The sequence below is a fragment of the Zosterops lateralis genome (genome assembly GCF_965231275.1).
Source record: "Zosterops lateralis genome assembly, chromosome: 5".
Classification (NCBI taxonomy): Eukaryota; Metazoa; Chordata; class Aves; order Passeriformes; family Zosteropidae; genus Zosterops; species Zosterops lateralis.
In genome coordinates, this window is record NC_139766.1 from 70,578,531 (window position 1) to 70,597,144 (window position 18,614).

General features: G+C 42.5%; 1 protein-coding gene across 1 annotated transcript in view; it reads left to right on the forward strand.

Moving 5' to 3' along the window:
- The window catches only part of ARSJ (arylsulfatase family member J), a gene marked incomplete at its 5' end in the record, with an annotated part of 33,619 nt that extends 22,965 nt beyond the window's left edge, over positions 1–10,654 (forward strand). The window contains one exon of the mRNA XM_083861608.1: positions 8,205–10,654. Coding sequence (XP_083717734.1) covers positions 8,205–9,606 — 1,402 coding nt within the window. The 3' untranslated portion in view covers positions 9,607–10,654. The remainder of the gene's footprint in view (positions 1–8,204) is intronic.
- Between the last annotated feature and the right edge of the window lie 7,960 nt (positions 10,655–18,614).

The following is an 18,614-nucleotide window of genomic DNA, read 5'->3' on the forward strand; positions in this document are numbered from 1 at the left end:
AAGCAGGATAATAGGAGTATTATACATACTAAAGAGAGATGTGGCTGTTACCACTCAATCATCATGCTCTCACAATAATAATTTATCTCTAATTTAAAATATCTGTCTGTAAGACTTACCCAAGGTTTCAAAAGAAACTTGGTGGCCTATGATACACTTATGCTCACTAAAGCAGTGGGAACTATGATGTTCTCCAATGCCACACTCAGAAATGGTGTGTTTATGTAGTTGTTCAGTGGTTAATAAAACATTACAGCTGTCACAAAGCTTGGGTGTTGTGGAGGTATCTAAAACACTTGAGAGGTCTCTGAGGCACCACATAGTCCTAATTTTTTTCCAATGTCATAATGTTCTTTAATTATAAAGCAATTACCTCTCTCAAATGATACCATATAAGCCCATGACGTGGTAATTGTTAACCTGTATTTTACATCCTGTCTTTTTGCCCTCAGTCATCCTTGCTGTCAATTCAAGGTCGTTTTATAGCATTTAGGTTGATATAGGCTCTAAGTGCTGCATGTATGAATAATAGATAAGGACAGTTTTAATTCAGAAATGGTACTAAATGCTCAAAAGGAGTACTTTAATTAGAGTAATATAAGACAATAACTGTTTGGCTGCTACCTTAAGGGCTGCCATCAAGTATGTCATTTTTATGAGAGCTGTCTTCTTATGAAAGGCAACCATACAATGAATACCTTTAAGGTCCTTTAGGTGCAGTAATTGAATAAATTGTTCCTACGTAAAGATGAACCAACTTTCCTAAACTGTCACAGAATTAGGTGGAAAATGTTTCACACATGTGCATGGCAGGTTTTTATTTCTGGTCATGTAAAACTCCTGTGTTATTAGCACTGAAAGTGTTCTTGTAGACAGAATATGAGACACCTTGAAGTTTGCCCTGTCTGTAACAGTGACTATTCTGGGATGTGAGGAGACTCTGGGGTGCTGTTCTCCCTGGCACGGCAGAGAACAGAGGCTGGAATGAAGGCACCTCTCCTTTACAAACTGGTACGTGCTGTGTCCCTGTCCAGCACATTGCTCCTGCTCCAGCCTCACTTTGGGAGTACCCTAAGGGGGATCCTTCTGCACACGATTTTTAGACTCCATTTATCTCCTTTTCTTCTGTTTTTCCTCCTGCAAAAATGACCAAAGCAGGACTACAAATTCATCTCTAACTAATCGCGGAGTCATTTTAGGTTTCTTTCCCTTGTAACATGGTGATTAGGTGTCATATCCACTGGGATCTGTTGTTGCTGAGAGCCCAGAATTTGGTGGCGAGCTCTGGATTTGTGGTTGGCATGCAAAGCATTTCGTCAAATTGTTTTCTTTCCATGTCGCTCCCATGTAGACATGAAACCGCAAGCTCCGATTATGCAATCACACATTTCCCCCCTTTTTCCAAAATAAATTACTGTGATAAAGCTGGAAACGTTGTGCTCTGTTTCCACAGCTGCAGCAAACTGGGAGCAAAGAAAACAATAGCTGCATATCCACATGTGCATTCCAGCTGCTGCCAACTCCCACATTCTCCCTTATCCTTGCTGTCCTCCCAGTGGAGCAGATAAATTGTCTCAGTGACAGGAAAGGTTGGTAGTGGGTTAGCTGCCAGTTTAATAATGTTTGGTAGAAAATTCAGAATTAGTGTATGAAAATACTAATTGGAGCTTATTTTGGAGGATGATTTAAAGGCCAGACTTCTGGAGCCAGGGAGAGTAGCCTTGAGGAAACACAGATGAAGGTTTCTGTTCCTTTTCCCTTCCAGCTTGGTCCCACAGTCAGATATTTTTCCATTAAAGCTCACAACTCTGGAGACAGCAGTTGCTTTCCTGCTGTTCACAGAGCTCTGCCTCGCTCCTGGGGTGCCAGTTGCCTCTGCAGGAATTGGGAAGATAAAAGAGAGAGGATCTGGTGCATGTCCTGGAGATGTAAAACTGTTGGAATAGAGAGCTATGGAGAACAGCATTTTGTGGCATGGTTCCCCAGTTTTCAAGCATTTCTAGATGCCAGGTGATAAAAATCCATTTCACAGTATAAACAATATTGGGGTGTAAGGACATTATTTAAATGACCAAATGCCAGGGCTGGTGTGAGATCAGAATTTTGAAATGATTCTGAGATTGAGTTCATGCATCAAAATCCAAATGGCATTTGGTGAAATAAGGATTCCTCAACTCCTGTAAGTCCTTGGAGAAAGGTCTTGGGAACAAAACTGATAACATTATTAGTCTGCAAGGAAATTGCTACTTTATTTTTCTTTTCCTGAATTTGACGGAAGAGCCTTAACTGATTTAAAAACAACAATGAAAAACTTGAAAGTAGGGCAAGATCCAGAATCTTCCAAATGACATATGCAATAGCATTTCCAGGGTGATAAAACAGTAAATAACACGAGTTAGACCTTTTATGTAAACACTTGGTTTAGAAGTAGAAACTTTTTCTGCTCTGATTTATAAGCACATAAAAATTCAAGGAATACAGCTGAGGATGAAATGAATGTGTGTGTATGTCTGAGTGAACACTTCAGGTTTGATTTGTGTGGGCTGACACAGTGAAAGTCTGTGAAGGTTTGGAGTTTGCATTTAGTCTTTAATGTTGCATTTTCTTCTTTGATCCATTTGCACTCGTAAGCCACTTTCCCCCAAAATCCAAAAGTCATAAGCCAGAAGATAAAAATGGTTAAATGATAGATAATGAATGATAGATTCAATATAGAAAATTGTGGTTTTCTGCCATTTTTGAAAGCTGAATTGTGCACTTATGTAGTGTAGGCTCAGGGCTCCTTGGGATAGACTGAGCAGATTATGTTGCATAAAAACTTTTATGCTGACATAATTGGGAGTGTTTCCCATGGGATTATACCCAGTTGCCATAGACTGTAAATACTGAAGAGATGAGACAGATGGGACTTAACCTGGTCTTGTCCAGACCAGATGCCAAATGTGCTGCCCTAAGGAGTGCCAAGGTGCCACTGCCTGCTTTGACTCTCATGGGAACTTGGCACCTGGAAGTCAGCAAAGTCAGGACTTGTCACCAGTCTCTAAGTTAGGAAAAGAAGGGAAATAAAAAGGACATGAACATTCAAAAAACATTTTGCTTATCTGCAAATTGGTTTAATAGTGATGAGAGAGAAGTGCTGTGGCTACGCACTCTGCCTTTGTTGTCATCGGTCTGAAGGGACCAGGACTTGCTCATGGCCTGGTAGCAATTCATGTCAGGCTGTCATGGCTTTATTTGCATCTCATTTCAATCAGCTCAGCTCTACCTTCTGCCCTGGTGTCTCCTGGATCAACCCACCCCTTTTCCAGCTTTACTCTGAGTTTAGTTTTAAAAACCTCAGCGTATGCAGCATGAAACATTTCGTTTTTATGGCAGGTGTTTCTGCTGCAGAATCATTTTGTGTGGTTGTTTCACATTGGTCCACATCCAACATGCCCATGATCAGGATCTCTCTACCCTGCTCTGCAGCAGCGTGGGTGGAAGACTGACAGCAAAGGGGCTCCTGAACTGCCCCTGTTTCCTTCACAAGCACCTTGCAGAGCTGAAAACAGCACTGAGGTGACTCAGAGTGAGCACCCCTGCCCAAAGTAACAACTTCAAACACATAGGACTTGTGGACTCCATGCTAAAGCCTCAGTCCACTGTTAAAATTTCTTTGTTATATCTGGTTTCTCTCATTGGTGATTGAGTTCTGCTTCTGATGATTTGCTGGTGACAAGTGGAATGTTGAGGTTTTTTTCCCCCCAGTAACTTGGACCTCTGAGGACTGAGAGCCCTCAGAATCGTGTATGTCTCTATTTTTTACTCACCTGGAATTCCTCTATTTTAGCTGTTATGTTATACAAATAGTGTCAGGTAAGATGTCAAAGACTGTTCTTTAGTAACCCCTAAATCTATGTTCTAGACGGGTATCTACTCATTGCATTTTATTATTTTTAACAAGGAAATGCACAATCATCAATAATGATCCCTTTAATTTATGTAGCATGCAGATCTCAGTGCTGTCACTCCCTATGCAACTCCTGGAAAACATGGGGTTTTTATTTAAAGTATCCTTTTCTAAATCCTAGGCTAGAGATTATTATTTTCAAAATGGAGATTTTTTTTCAACATATCCTGAGCTATGCAAGCATAATAAAAATACATTTTCCACATGTACTAACTAGAGCTATGCTAGCAAAAGTTCCTGAAATTGGAAACTTCCAACTGAGCTTCTTTGTTAAGTGAGCCTTAAAAGAATCTGAGTTTGAAGACAATTAATGCAGTATTTGAAAACTGTGAGACCTTGAAATCAATAGTGTTGCACATGCACATTACAAAATTAGAAACATCCCAGCTTCTTCCTCAGTGCAGAACCCACCCTGAAGTTTAAGGGGGAAAACACTCAATAGAAAACTCCTCAGAGAAAGGTTTTTTCAGGAAAGCTGGTTTGGCCCACATGTGTGTGAGGCTGAGTAGGGGATGTGAGGCTTGCCTGGAGAATCAATGTCCCTCCACAGACCCTCAGTCCTGCTCTCTGCTGCAGGGGAATAGCACTGAAACTGTGCAAAGCTTCTGTCACTGATCTGCTCTGCAGATGAGAACTGGAGACTGATTCAGCACTATGAGGGCATCAGGAGGGGGAAATGAAGCCTCCCAATGTTAACACATTCCTCAAGCTCAGGTCTCACTGGCTTCAGTGTGCCTGTGGTGATTTACATCCATAACACTCTGGCACTTCAATGTGCAGTTGACCTTCAGCAACTTAATGGTCTCTACCCCTTGAGACTGGAGGTAGGAGTGGTGTGAAAGGCACTGCCTGAGCTTTGTGTCCAAACTAAAACAGGGAGAGAACTCGTCTTGGAAAGGAGTGTCGTGAGCTCACACTCAGGGGGGAGGATTTATTTGCTTATTTATTTATTTTAAGAGCCCTCTGAAATATCTCTGTGAGCATCCAAGAAGCAACAGGCTATGAAGTCATCAGGATGCTCCCAGAGGGAGGCCTTTGCTCTAAAGTTTCCCCTACAAACAAGAACACAGCTCAGTGTGTCAGTGAGCCAGCACTGAGCATCTGCCTTGGCTGCAACACTTATCACAGTGGGTTTACTGTGAACATCTGAACACACCAGGAAAACCAAAACAGGCAATGCACAAAAGGCCATCCCTCTATAGTAAGGAAAAATTATTCTTCAATATGCATCTTATTAACTGAACATTTCACACAAATTTTACTTAGTTCCTTCTTCTGCAAATTGTAAATTTCAGGTATTCTGAAGGAGACACCTATGATCCAGAATCTCAGAGGAGAAGGGAGAAGGAGAGCACAGCACATGCATATAAAGTCTTGAACCAAGTCTTGAACCCTTACTCTTTATACAGGCTCTTAGCAGCTAATGGCCTATATGTAAATAATGCCCACGAAGGTGAAAGTCTAAAAACAATGAAATTAGATTCTGTGGCCTGTCAGCATTTGCTTAGATTTGACTGGTTATTAGTGCTGAAATTCTAATAATGAATTCCAGACTCTTCACAGTCCTAACTTGCTTTCTGCGTGTGGGATTAAATTCAACCAATTTATTCTAAAAAACGGAAGCCATGAAGTCTGTAGGGTGTATCTCACAGACATTTCATGGTAGTTGACGAGCTCATGATTTCGTCTGCTAGAGAACACCCCCAAAATCAACATATGCCTCTTAATCCATTTATGTTTTGCCTGGTTCAATTTGGGTTTTTTTTTTCCTCTTGCACAGTCTAGAAACAGTTTCCAAACAGTTGTTTTGAGACACTTTTCCTATTGCTATTATTGCCATTTTCTTCCATATCATCACTGTCTTACGCTTGGATTACTTTGCTTTTCTATGAATGCCCTGCAAGTCCTTTGAAAATGAAATACGTTCACTGAAAAAGTAATGTTGGCACATAGTGGATCAATTAGAAAGGCATGTGGTGCAGGAAAGTGAACAAATCTTGACCACTTTTGTCATAGTGAACAGTCTTCTGATAATCAGAGGATGATATTTCTTTGAAGCATTTCTACACTTGAAATATTTTGACTTAAAATGTTGTGGTTTGCAGATTTCTTTTTTAGCACATATGAGCTTAAAAATATGTCTCTTTGTCTGTGTGTCTATAGGTATATTCCAAAGCACAGCCATGCCAAAAATAGCACACAGACACACACACATCTGGGAAACACACCAAAGTCTCCTGCAAAGAGGCAGCAGCAGGGAATATCTGTGCATATAGATGGATGTATGTTATATGTGCATTGTTACCAGCATATTGAATAACTTCCTGAGGGCACTGCTGAAACAAGGTGCAGTGCTGAATGCCTGTATGGCTGAGGCTCATTTGTGCTATTTTTTGGTTCAATATTCATCAGATCAACAGTGTAGGAATTTCATGCTTGGATCTAGTTGAAAAGCCCTCTCTGGGGAATCTGTCTGGTGTTTTAGGAATTCTGGATGGGAATTCACGGTGTGCGACTATCATGCTTTCTATGTAGGCATTGCCTACGGGAGGCAAATTACTTTGCAGTGTTTTGCAGATTCTGTGGCCTGTTCTCCTCAGGCGCAGTTTCTCAGTTTTCAGAGGAGAAGGGTGATGGAAGGATCCCGGTCACAACAGGGTCCCTTTAGAGAAAATCCTGACTTCCGGCAAAATTAGCTTATTACAGAGAAACTGCCCAGCTGGGACTGGGGGCTGACCTTGTGATCAAGGAGGCTGTCAGAGTTAAGAAAGCAGAAACTGTTAACTAAAATAGCCAAGTAGGGACAAGGACTTTGCAGTTGGATCAAAAAATGAGAATTTACTGAAAGGATTTAACAAGGCAGAGGAGAGAGAATGGAAGGGAAATGAAATGCCTTGTGGACATAGCTCCCTGAGGAGTCCCAAATACGGAATGAGCTTAAGTATGGGGCACTGCATGGCTTTCCTGGTTGTAGTTTACCTGTTTTAAGAGGAGATTATTGCAGCTGAGCCATGGGAAGGATGAGGGACTTGGGCGTGTGTGACATTTCTTTTACAAAACCCAGAAATCCGTAATTTTCAGGATGTGTTTTAACTCTCTCCTGCAGAATCTCCTGCATTGTCAGCACCAGCCTGCGAGTTTGGGGACAATTGGGTGGCAGGACTCCAGGTCCCCAGGCTGGTCCCAGAGACAATGCTGTGCAGAAGGCCTGGCGGGGCAGAGCACAGCAGCAGCCCTGCAGCATGCTGGGTGCAGAGCAGCACAACACCCCGAGCTTCTGCAGGCAGTTAGTGAGACCTGAGCTTCTGGTTCCATGGAAATGAGCTCCAGAATTAAATGGGAGTTACACAATCAGTACAGATTGCCAGTCATTAGAGACAGCTGTGGCGCCTTCGAAGATCTTGGCCAGGAAGCCCTCATAGGAAAGCAGGCTTTGAGTTATTTATGGACAGGCAGAGCCTAATGGTTTTAATTTTCTAGGTAGCTCAGGGGACCAATCAGATTGGCAACACCAGCAGAATGTGTCAAGAAGCCCCAACTCCTGCTACCACAAAGTAATAAAAACTGGTTTGGGGGAAGATATGCAATATTGGTGTACCTGGCTGTTCTATGCATGGCTGAGAATTGAACCTGTTCTCACACTCAGGGAGAAGTTGTCTTTGGCCTACTATCTGCTGTTACATTCTCTTTTTTAGTGTCAAACTGATATAAATATATTTGCCCTTGATTTTTGATACTTACTGCTGCCCGTACTGGATTCATTTTTTCATCATATGGAGGCCATATGTATTCTTTACACATAGCCTGTAGTGCACTACAGTATCTATTATCCCATCCTTTAAACATACTGCTCTTACACGCTCAAAGCCCAGCATTTTTATGTGCTGCAGATATGCTCACCACTAGCGAATTACGAGGCACTGTAAAAATTGTATTTATCCACATAATTTTCTGCAGTCATTGTTAAATGGAGACATGTGGAGGAAAGAAGGGTTCCTCAAAGTACCTATGCTCCTGTATACATAGATATTTTGAGTAGCTCAGATCAGGAGGGAAAGGTTTCAACCCACAATGAGGTGAGGACAGATTTGATAGCGTGACCAAGCTGGTTTTTGAAAGCAGCACACACAGGCACTCTGAAATATTTCTAGAGAAGGCTGTGGCATGCATAGGGATATTTTCTGCTAGGGTTAAGGTGTCCATACAGCTGAGCATTTCCTCCACCAGCCTGATGCCTGTCTCCTCCCGCCCCCAGGTACCAGATCCACACGGGACTGCAGCACTCCATCATCCGGCCAACGCAGCCCAACTGCTTACCTCTGGATAACGTCACGCTACCTCAGAAGCTCAAGGAGGTGGGATACTCCACACACATGGTGGGCAAGTGGCACCTGGGGTTCTACCGCAGGGAGTGCATGCCCACACAGAGAGGCTTCGACTCCTTCTTTGGCTCACTCCTGGGCAGCGGCGACTACTACACCCACTTCAAGTGCGACAGCCCTGGGATATGCGGCTACGACCTGTACGAGAACGACAACGCCGCCTGGGACCATGACAACGGCATCTACTCCACACAGATGTACACACAGAAAGTGCAGCAGATCCTGGCTTCCCATAACCCCAGGAAACCCATATTCCTGTACATTGCCTACCAAGCTGTGCATTCGCCTCTTCAGGCGCCGGGCAGGTATTTTGAACATTACCGCTCAATAAACAACATCAACAGGCGGCGGTACGCAGCCATGCTGGCCTGCTTGGACGAGGCCATAAACAACGTGACCCTCGCTCTGAGGAAGTATGGCTACTACGAGAACAGCATTATCATTTATTCTTCTGATAACGGTGGGCAGCCAATGGCCGGAGGCAGTAACTGGCCTCTCCGAGGAAGCAAAGGCACCTATTGGGAAGGAGGTATCCGCGCTGTCGGCTTCGTGCACAGCCCCCTCCTGAAAAACAAAGGGTCGGTGTGCAAGGAGCTGGTGCACATCACAGACTGGTTCCCCACGCTGATCACGCTGGCGGAGGGGCAGATCGATGAAGACATCCAGCTGGATGGCTATGACGTGTGGGAGACCATCAGCGAGGGCAGGCGCTCCCCGCGGGTGGACATCCTGCACAACATCGACCCCATCTACACCAAAGCCAAGAATGGTTCCTGGGCAGCCGGCTATGGGATCTGGAACACTGCCATCCAGTCTGCCATCAGGGTGAATCACTGGAAGCTGCTGACAGGAAATCCAGGGTACAGTGACTGGGTGCCTCCGCAGGCCTTCAGCAATGCAGGCCCCAACCGCTGGCACAACGAGCGTGTGTCCTGGTCGGCCGGGAAGACCGTGTGGCTCTTCAACATCACGGCCGACCCCTACGAGCGCGTGGACCTGTCTGCCAGGCACCCTGAGGTGGTGAAGCAGCTGCTGCGGAGGCTCTCACAGTTCAACAAGACCGCGGTGCCCGTCCGCTACCCGCCCAAGGACCCTCGCAGCAACCCCAAGCTCAATGGAGGAGTCTGGGGGCCCTGGTTTAAGGAGGATGAAAAGAAAAAGAAATCAGAGAAAAGCAAAGGTGCGAATAAGCAGAAGAAGAGCAAGAACAAGAAGAAAGCGAATCGAAAGAAGGGGCAGTCGTTTCACTGCCGGTCACGTCTTGAGGGTGGGTAAACCCCAGCCTGAGTCAGCCCAGCCCCACTTCTTGAACTTCTGATGGTATAGACTAGAAATGCCATTTCTGCACTATGGATGAAAGTTGTCAGCTTTTAATTTTGTCTCTGATTTCACCAGCACGAGATACCTTAGCACTCTGAGTGACCATGTGACAGACTTTCTCCTCCACAGGATGAGTGGTTCTCACCCATCACCAAATACATTCCAGATAACAACAGCGATAACATCTTGTTTCAGGAAACCTATCTTCAATGGACAAATGATGGTTCCTTGCCTTAATTAGCTGGAATCTTTGGAGAGCATGGAGATGTTAATGGCAGATGTTCTCAAACTGACAGATTGAGTGGTAGAAAGGAGAAACAAAACCTGAGAACTTCTGTGGGTCAGTAAGTGTTAGTCATCAACCAATGACATGTTTTGATAAAACAACAGCTAAAACTGAAGCCATCAGGGTAACTTTGTAGAGGTGCTGGGGAGGGGGGCATGATAGGAGGAAAGCTGCTTTAAATTAGATTTTTTCCATCTTAAATAAATCTGAAATATTTTTAACATTTCCTAGATGTGCTGAGCTCCCCCCATTTGCAGCAAAGCACTTGACCAGCGAGCACACACTGCGTATAATTTATTACAGCCATAGACAAAAACACATCGCCAAGGTGAATGTAGTATTTAAACATTTTAAGATAACTATACAACAGTACATAAGAAATATAATTTATTTCACAGCACAATCCTTATTTCTCTTCCATTATAACTTCCTGGCCGATGCAAGATACCCCTTGTGGGTGCCAGGGTTGTTATGGTTCTTTTAATGCTGACTTTTTAAATTTTATCTCCACACTGTCATTCAGAGTTTATTTAACAGATTCATATCCTCAGAGTACTGTAAACCAAGGAAATACTGTATACACTGCTAGGATGAGGAAGGAGAACAATTCAGGTGCGTCACTGCATTGTATATTTGCCGTCAGTGGTTTTGAATGTAACAAAGGGTTTATTTAATTTAGGAATCCCATGAATATTGTTCAGTTTCTGTACAGAAGCTAGGCCATCTTGATGTTGGGGGGGGAGGGGGGAAATTCTACTTTAAACCTTTTATTTATGTACCTATTAAAATAGTTTATTTTTATGGCATTCATAAAAGTGGTCTGCCTCTTTCTTGCATCCAAGGTAGCAATTCTGGCCTAGTTTGTTTTAAGCAAACTCAAGTAAGCTGTTTTATTACTATTCCTTTTGGTGCAGGGATGTTTTATGACATTTTGCTTCTGAAACGGAGTTTCTTCTCCCAAAACGTATATCATTTGAGACATGCTTCAAAGTTTGCCCTATTCCAAGGTGTCTGCATGGATGATGGATGCATGGACTGGCTGCACATTCGTGGTGCTCTGTGGTAATTGATAAAATGCACACACATATAAGCTTCAAGATGAATTATGTGAAGTAAAATTGATGATTCATTTGCTGAATGGCCATAATGTGTTTTGGTAGAATTTCAGATAAGCCTGCTTTTCAGCAGTGTGTCACTTAACTCAGAAATTATACTTATATAAATGGATTATGGTTAAAAAATTGAGCATTCCTCAAATCAGTGCACACAGAAATCTGAATGAAATACAACTGTCCAGCACTCCAGCGACCCCTGACCTTTTCAAAAGGCAACTAACTGCAGGTACATACTGCCAAACCCCAGCAAATTGCATACTTAGAGCTGTAAAGCAGAATAAAGCTGCCATTAACAAAACACAGAAACAAGTCAGGCAGCTCTTAGAGTTATTTCTGTGATGAATATACTGGGGAGGACACAAAAATGGACTTGGAAAACTGCATGTAAATAATGATTATAAAATGATGGTGTGTGTCTGCATAAGTGTTTAATATTGTTACCATTATTTTTCATGCTGTGTGGTCCTTAAGATGACTAATTAATTCCTTATAAATCTGTCTAGCTTTTCTTCACATCCACACTATCCAGTGAGCAATCAGGAACTTGGATGTTCTCTGAATTCTGTGATTTTTTTTTAATGTGTCATTGATGATCTTAAAAGAAATGAGAATAATGAGAAGTATGATATTGAGATATCATGCTTCAAAATGTGATCTATAAAATTCATATTTGTGAGAAGATACATTTAATTTTCCAAGGTGATTTTTAAAAGGCAAAAATTAGGTGTGTAAGTTAAACAATATACAGAGTGGCTAAGATATTTTAATTTATTTTGCCATCATAGCAACAAGGCAGTGTGATAGAGTGTTATCCTCATATAATTAATTATTGCCCTTTTCCCTGAAAGTTTTATGGTGGCTTTGGCTTTCATTGGACCAAAGCAGCCAGAGAACATTATTCTCTGACAACATTTTATTCTATAATGTTTATATCTGTTCTCTCTCAGGCAGAATGTAACCAGTAAAACCTTGAAAGTAACCAGTGCAAGGCAGAACAGTGGATCAGTTCTCTGTGTGTTAAATAAATGTGCCACAAGAGTAAGTGTTCATAGAGTACACAGTGGGAATACATTTCCAGTTAGTTTGATATTTTGATCAAGTAGAGGGCAAAAGTTGGTTTTTGAGTGGGGTAGAAAACAGGCACAATTTAGCTGCATTCCTGAACTTTTTGCTGAAATGCTCCTGATGTGAAAATCCCGTGTCTGCTCTCACACAACACTTGTTTTCTCACTGCAGCAGCACAGTGGTCTCTGGTTCATGGGGATGCTGCTTAGCTCTCAAACCCCACTCTCTGTTTGCTGAGCTCTCAGTAGCTCATACACTCTCCCAGCAGGGTTTCACATCTTATTTACATCTGCAGATATGTTACGTGCCCAATCTTGGGGAAGGTTTGATAGGTAAACACTGAAAAAGAGACTTGGAGAAAGGCTGGGAGCAGGCAGACAGTGGGGAGCATTTACTTATGATTTTTAAAGTTGTCTCAAGCTTTCTCCACACTCTTTGCACTCTGGCCACAAGGAAAAGGCAGGTTGGGTATTAAGCCTGATCTGGTCCTAGTGGTACCACACCTTCAGGGGGCCAGCCTGTTCTTCAGAAGAATGCTGTCTTTTCCAAGCTTTCTCAATTTTATTTTAAACTTCTTCACAAATAATTTTCTAATGGTAAGATAATTTTAACATCATCAGTGACTTCTTAAATTTTATTACCAATAATATCATTATTACTACTATTGCTATGTTGTTGTTATTTGGTTTGAGATAAATTTGGAGACAAAACACTCTTCCACAGCTACAGGTAAAGAGGAGTAGAAGGCAGTGCCAGGAATGGTGAATAAACCAGAACTGTCTTTCCCTGTGTGACATGTGAGGGAATCCCACTGGGTTGTGCAGGGAGGTGGGAGGGGATGGCCGTGTGGTCGTGAAGCTCAGCCAGACTTGCACACTTTCCCACTTTATGAATTTGCATAATGAGGCAAATTTTAACTACCACCCAAAGTAAGGCACTTCACAGACTTGAACTTGGTAGAGTTTAACTTACCCAGACACAACGGGGCACTTACTAAGGCATTGCCTGGAATCTTTTAGCTTGGTGTACAATGTATTTTGAGTAGAAGGTAGGAGAAAAAAGAGTAAGAAAATGGAGAAATGTATGTAGGCAACACCCTGCAATCCAGCGAGCTCTGAGCAGCCTTTAAATCCCTGGCAGGGCAGCCCTGGGAACTGGGGCCATTTGCTTTGCTCTGCTCCGCTCCCCTGGGGCTCCCCAGGCCTGGCTGCGCTCCCGTGTCCCTGTGGGGCCACACGGACAGACAGTGTCATCTTGGCTGAGGGGACAGCCAGGGACATCTTGGCTGAGGGGACAGTCTGTGCCATCTCGGCTGAGGGGACAGTGACATGTTGGATGAGGGCAGGGGAGGGGAGGTGTCAGTCTGCCCTTGTGGGAAAGGGCATGAAAGGGAAACAGTTTGGGTCACTGTGCCATTTTGTGTCAGGCTGTGCAGTCACTTCACCATTCTGTGTCAGCCCATGGGTCACTCCACCATTTTGTGCCAGTCTGTCAGGTCAGTCCACCATTCTGTGTCAGGCTGTGGGTCAGTGTTTCACTTTGGGTGAGGACATGGTTCACTCCACCATGTTGTGTGAGGCCATGGGGTCACTCTGCCACTTTGGGTAAGGGTGTGTTTCACTCAGCCCTTTTGTGGCAGCCCATGGAACACTTCACAGTGTTGTGTCAGGCTGTGGGGCCACTCTGCCGTTCTGTGGCAGCCCATGGGGCACTCAGCCATGTTGTGTCAGGCCATGGGGTTCCTCCACCGTGTTATGTCAGATTTTAAACTCCTCCCAGTGGTATTCTTTAATGCAAATGAGAGTTCTGGATGTCCCAGTTCTACTCCAAATGCAGTTCAGGAAATCTCTGAGGAAACAAAGAAGGAAAATTACTTTTAGTATGTTTTGTAGGATTTTGGGTTTTTTCCAGCTAAGGAGATCTGTGAACAAAGGGTCGTTCCTTTGCTGGCAATTGATGTGCACTATACCCACGTAGTGGAAGAAGTACCTGTTGATTTTCAGTACATAACACTCCCAGATTAACACAAGTTCCTTTTATCATTTGGCTTTAAACCCAGTGAATATTCATCAGTGACACTGAGGCAAAGTGAGTAAAATCTAGTTTACTTCATACTACAGACACTATTAATTATACAACCAATATTAGGTCTATTTGTCCAAAAGATAATATTAGCTCAGAAAAAGACACTGGGACATACCATGTGCCTGTGTGCTATTGATTTAATGAACTGTAGTCTTGGAACAGCAGGAACATTTCTCTTGCCATTCTCCATCTTTTCTTTTCTCCTTTCCAAGAACAGGCAGAGAATGTGTATTCACATGGGGGAAAAAAAGAGCATAAGATTTAATTTAGCAGTTAAATAACACAAGCTCCACTTCAGCATCCCATTTTGTTCAGAGGAGCACTCGATAATGTACATGATTTCCTTTCTGTGGATCATAAGTCAAGGTCTTGACGAAATGGAGGATTTGTGTCAAAGACAGGCCAATGTGAAAATACAAAAATGCTCTCTTTTCCTGCATTATGCTTCCTGTTTTCCTCTCTGCCAAACAAGCTAATAACCACAAATATAAATACAGATAACCATATGAAAGAAGATAAAATTAAGGATCTGGATTTGAATTAATGGTGCAACAAAAGTATAATCCATGATATGGTTTAAAGTTATTTCATGAATTCCATTTGTTTCAGGTATAATTAGGGCAAGGTTGCTGAAGTTTAGCTTGTGACTGAAGTAACAGAACTGATTAACAAGTGTTTTTGTGAATTTCCATAATGAGGGGAGAACAGGGTCCTGAAATGTCATACTGATGCAGCCTGAAAAATAATTTTTTATAATTCCTTATTAACATCAGTGGCAGTAAAAGTCAAGTATTTAATCACCTGAAATCAGTGCAGGCCATGACGTTTATTGTCGTACCCTAGATTTGCTTCAAAAGATCACTTTTGAGCATTACTTGGCAAGGGTGTGTTTTAATTTCCTCACTAAATGCAGCTTGCTTCTGCTAGTTAAGCTGAGCCAGCAGGGAACAGTGTGCAGGAGAAAGCCAAAGCCTTACTCTGAGTGTAGGAATGGTTCTACATCACCAGTGTGCAGGGCACAGTTTGGAAATGGACATCACTGGTGACAGAACATCTGTATGTATTTACCAAAATCCAAAGCAGGAGACTAGTTCCTTTTAGATAACCAAGCTACATTTGTGGTTTTTAACGTGGCTGGAGAGGGAGGAGAAGCATGGCCCTGTGAGAAGTTGAAGAGCACCAAGCTGTGACTGCTGTCACACTTTGAATGAAGAAATTGCATGTTGGTTAAAGGGAGCACTTTGGGACTGTCATTAAAGAAATGCTTCATATATCATCATCTAATTTTCTTCCAAAGAAACACAGCCTTCAAAGCTCTGAATATTGGCAAAACTTGAAGGGTATAACTAGTAATGTCTTACCTTTGGGTAACATTCTGAAGTCTTTCTCTCACGGCATACTTTTGTACAGTAATTAGTTCTAGTTTTATTTTGGTTTTCATCAGCAGATTCCATTACATTTTGTCACTCTGGATGGAGGGAATATAGTTAGTGTTGATAAAAAGCATATTGAGTTAGTGGTGTTTATCTTTACCCAATTGTTTAGGCTCTCAAGTGACCCCAAGCAATCTCTTAGCAGACCCATTTCTAATACACCTCAATAACTGATCTCTTATTACTGTGTGGCAGTGGAGAATTTGAAAGAAACCCACAAAGAAGGATTTGAAAAAGTATGGTGGGAGCACATAGCACTGGCCTTCAGCCCAGGTGACTTCAGCATCTTTTGTCTTTAAATGTGATTTCTTTGAGATTTTTACTGCTGCTAGATTTTTCCCCTTCTCTTGGCAAGGAAAAAGGCTGCATGATTAATTCTGCTTTTAATATTGGATGTGAATGTCAGCTTAGAAAGCCCCTGCATGGAATGGCTGCAGAGAAGAGCAAGAAGTGCCTGTGTTTTGTGAGAAGGAACACACTGTGCTGTGTCCCCTGCCACAGCCACCAGCAGTCATTCAACTCCTCAGCCTGTGAGCCTGCCAAGATCCAGCAGTGATCCCAGGTACTGAATGAGTTGAGATGAAGTGGTTCCTTCGTGGTTCCTGTCTTTCTTTCCCATCACTTTCTTACACTGCAGCCTGACTGAACTTGTGGGATGCTTATATTGAAATCTGTGGGGAATTCTCAGCAGGCTGAGATCCCACTGACATCTGTTTCTTTCTCGTCCATGCCAGAGGCCAGCATGAGGACCTGTACTAGGAGACAGTCCTTGAAATGCAGGTGGGGTTTTGTCTTTCCTGTGTTAGCTGTGGTTGCTCCTCAGAGGCACACAGGAACCATTTCCTATAGCATAATCCTAAATCCAGCTAAATTTGTGACCATTCTCACTGTCCTGTCTGCTTAAACAGTAGCCTTCTGAAATACACAGTGTCTTCCCAAAGGCACAGGATTCAGGTTGCCATTTCTTATCCTTGTCTTCAATTCCCATTTCATTGCTCAAATCCAGGAAATTCTACTTAACTAGAAGGTAGCTGTTTCTGGAACTAACATGAAGAAAATCATCCAGTTCCAATTTAGATCAGAAAAATATGTAAAATCCATTGCTTCCCATTGTAAATCTCTTGCAGTCTGAGTTAAAGGTGTAACTCCTTTCTAGTTTGATTTTTGGTCTGACTACAGAATCCAGCTTTACGTTATTTTTATAGAATCCAGCTTTACGTTATTTTTATCCACAAGACAAAGAGTCCTTTGGCACCTGGTGTTTTCCTCTCTTGATTGTACATCTGTATTCCAACCTTGAGTATTTTTTTAGAAGCTGAACAGATTGGCTCCTTAGAGTCTAATCATGTTATGGCATTTTCTCCAGTTCCCAAGTAGGAGCTGATGTTTTTTTGCACACCTTCTGCAGATTTTCAGTAGACTGTAGAAAATGTAGACATCAAAAGTAAATAAAGTATTCCAATATTAGTGTCCTTCAAATGATGTACAGGAATATTACCTCCTGTGGGCTGCGCTGAGCCTAGAGCATCCCCTGCTGCTCTGGGCTTGGGATGGCACTCCCAGGCAGGGAACTGCCTGTGGAGTTTGTGGTTATTTTTGTTGTTCTGTGTGAGGCAATCTTTTACTCCTTAGGTGTTGTTTATTTTTAGACAGAAAAAAAACCAAAACCAAACCAAACACTCAAGTTTGAAAATACCCCAGAAAAAGGATTTAATGTTTTCTCACAGCATTTTCATTCTCTGTCTCAACCCCTACAGCCATTTTATAAAAGCTGCCTGTGCAAAGCAGAAGGGGAAAATGTAAAAAAGAAACAGGATACAGAATAAACTTTCTCATTGTATTTTATATCCCATAATATGCTCACAGCAGCCATGCCTGTAATGTCTAATTTAGGAAAAATACACCTGTCCTTCTCTGAGGGTTGTATTTTGAAACGTCTCTTTCCCCCATTTCCTGATTGCAGAGGGTAGGTTCTGTTTAATTCCCCCTAATTGAAATCAGAGATATTATATTTATTCAGATACAGCCCTCACGGTCTCATGCATAGCAGGACTGCTTCAATGGTTGTATTTCCCAACAGAAGATCTTAGAGGTGAGTAATCAGTGCCATAAAATAGCTGCTCCATTTCCATAGTTATGGGCCAATCTTCATTCCAGTTTTCCTGATTCCAAGTGCAATGTGCTGGTTTGTCACTGCTGAATGAGGAAATTCACTCAGTCACTCTTCTAATTCCAGTACTATTCAGTCTGTAATTGCCTAGTGATACTATTTCCCCAAAGATCTTTTTTTTTTTTTTTTTTTTTAATCTTTTTGTTCACCAAGTGCTTTCAGAACATATAAACAGAAGCAGAGTTGCAGTGCAAGAGAATAAGTACTGCTGGAAACATGATCAGCTTTTATAATGAGAGTAGAGCAGGTCTGAGGGTTTATAGTTCCTGCCATGCACAGGTCCAGGTGAGAGATACACTGGCATAAAAAGGGGAATTTGGGGAATTACTGAGGTAGATGTGAGAGCAGTAAACCAAGATTGTTCATTATGGGGAGGGTAGATGGAAGGAGAGCCAGTTCAGGTGTAAAGTCATCAACACTTACCTTGTATTCCCAGTGGAAAAGCCATGCCAGGGCCTTTCTTCTGTATTGTCTCCCAAGACAGAAGACTTCCCAAGGTATGACAGTGTGTTTCTGGTGCTGAAATTTATCCTGCAACACTGTGACCTTAGTCTACCTTAAAGAACCAAAGGAAAATAAACCTTTTATTGTCCACAGAATGCACTGCATTTATTCACCATGCCATCTTTAGCATCTCCCACCCATCATCACCACGTTAAGCTTCTCCTGATTCACCCAGCCCTCAACCTCTCACTCTTCCCTGGAATTTTAGCAGTCTTGTTGGTTGTCCTGTTCCCTTGCAGTTTGGATTTATTTTCCTTGGAAGCAGAAGTGCTGTTCCCAGCAGGGTTGGCTGTGCACTGGCTCCG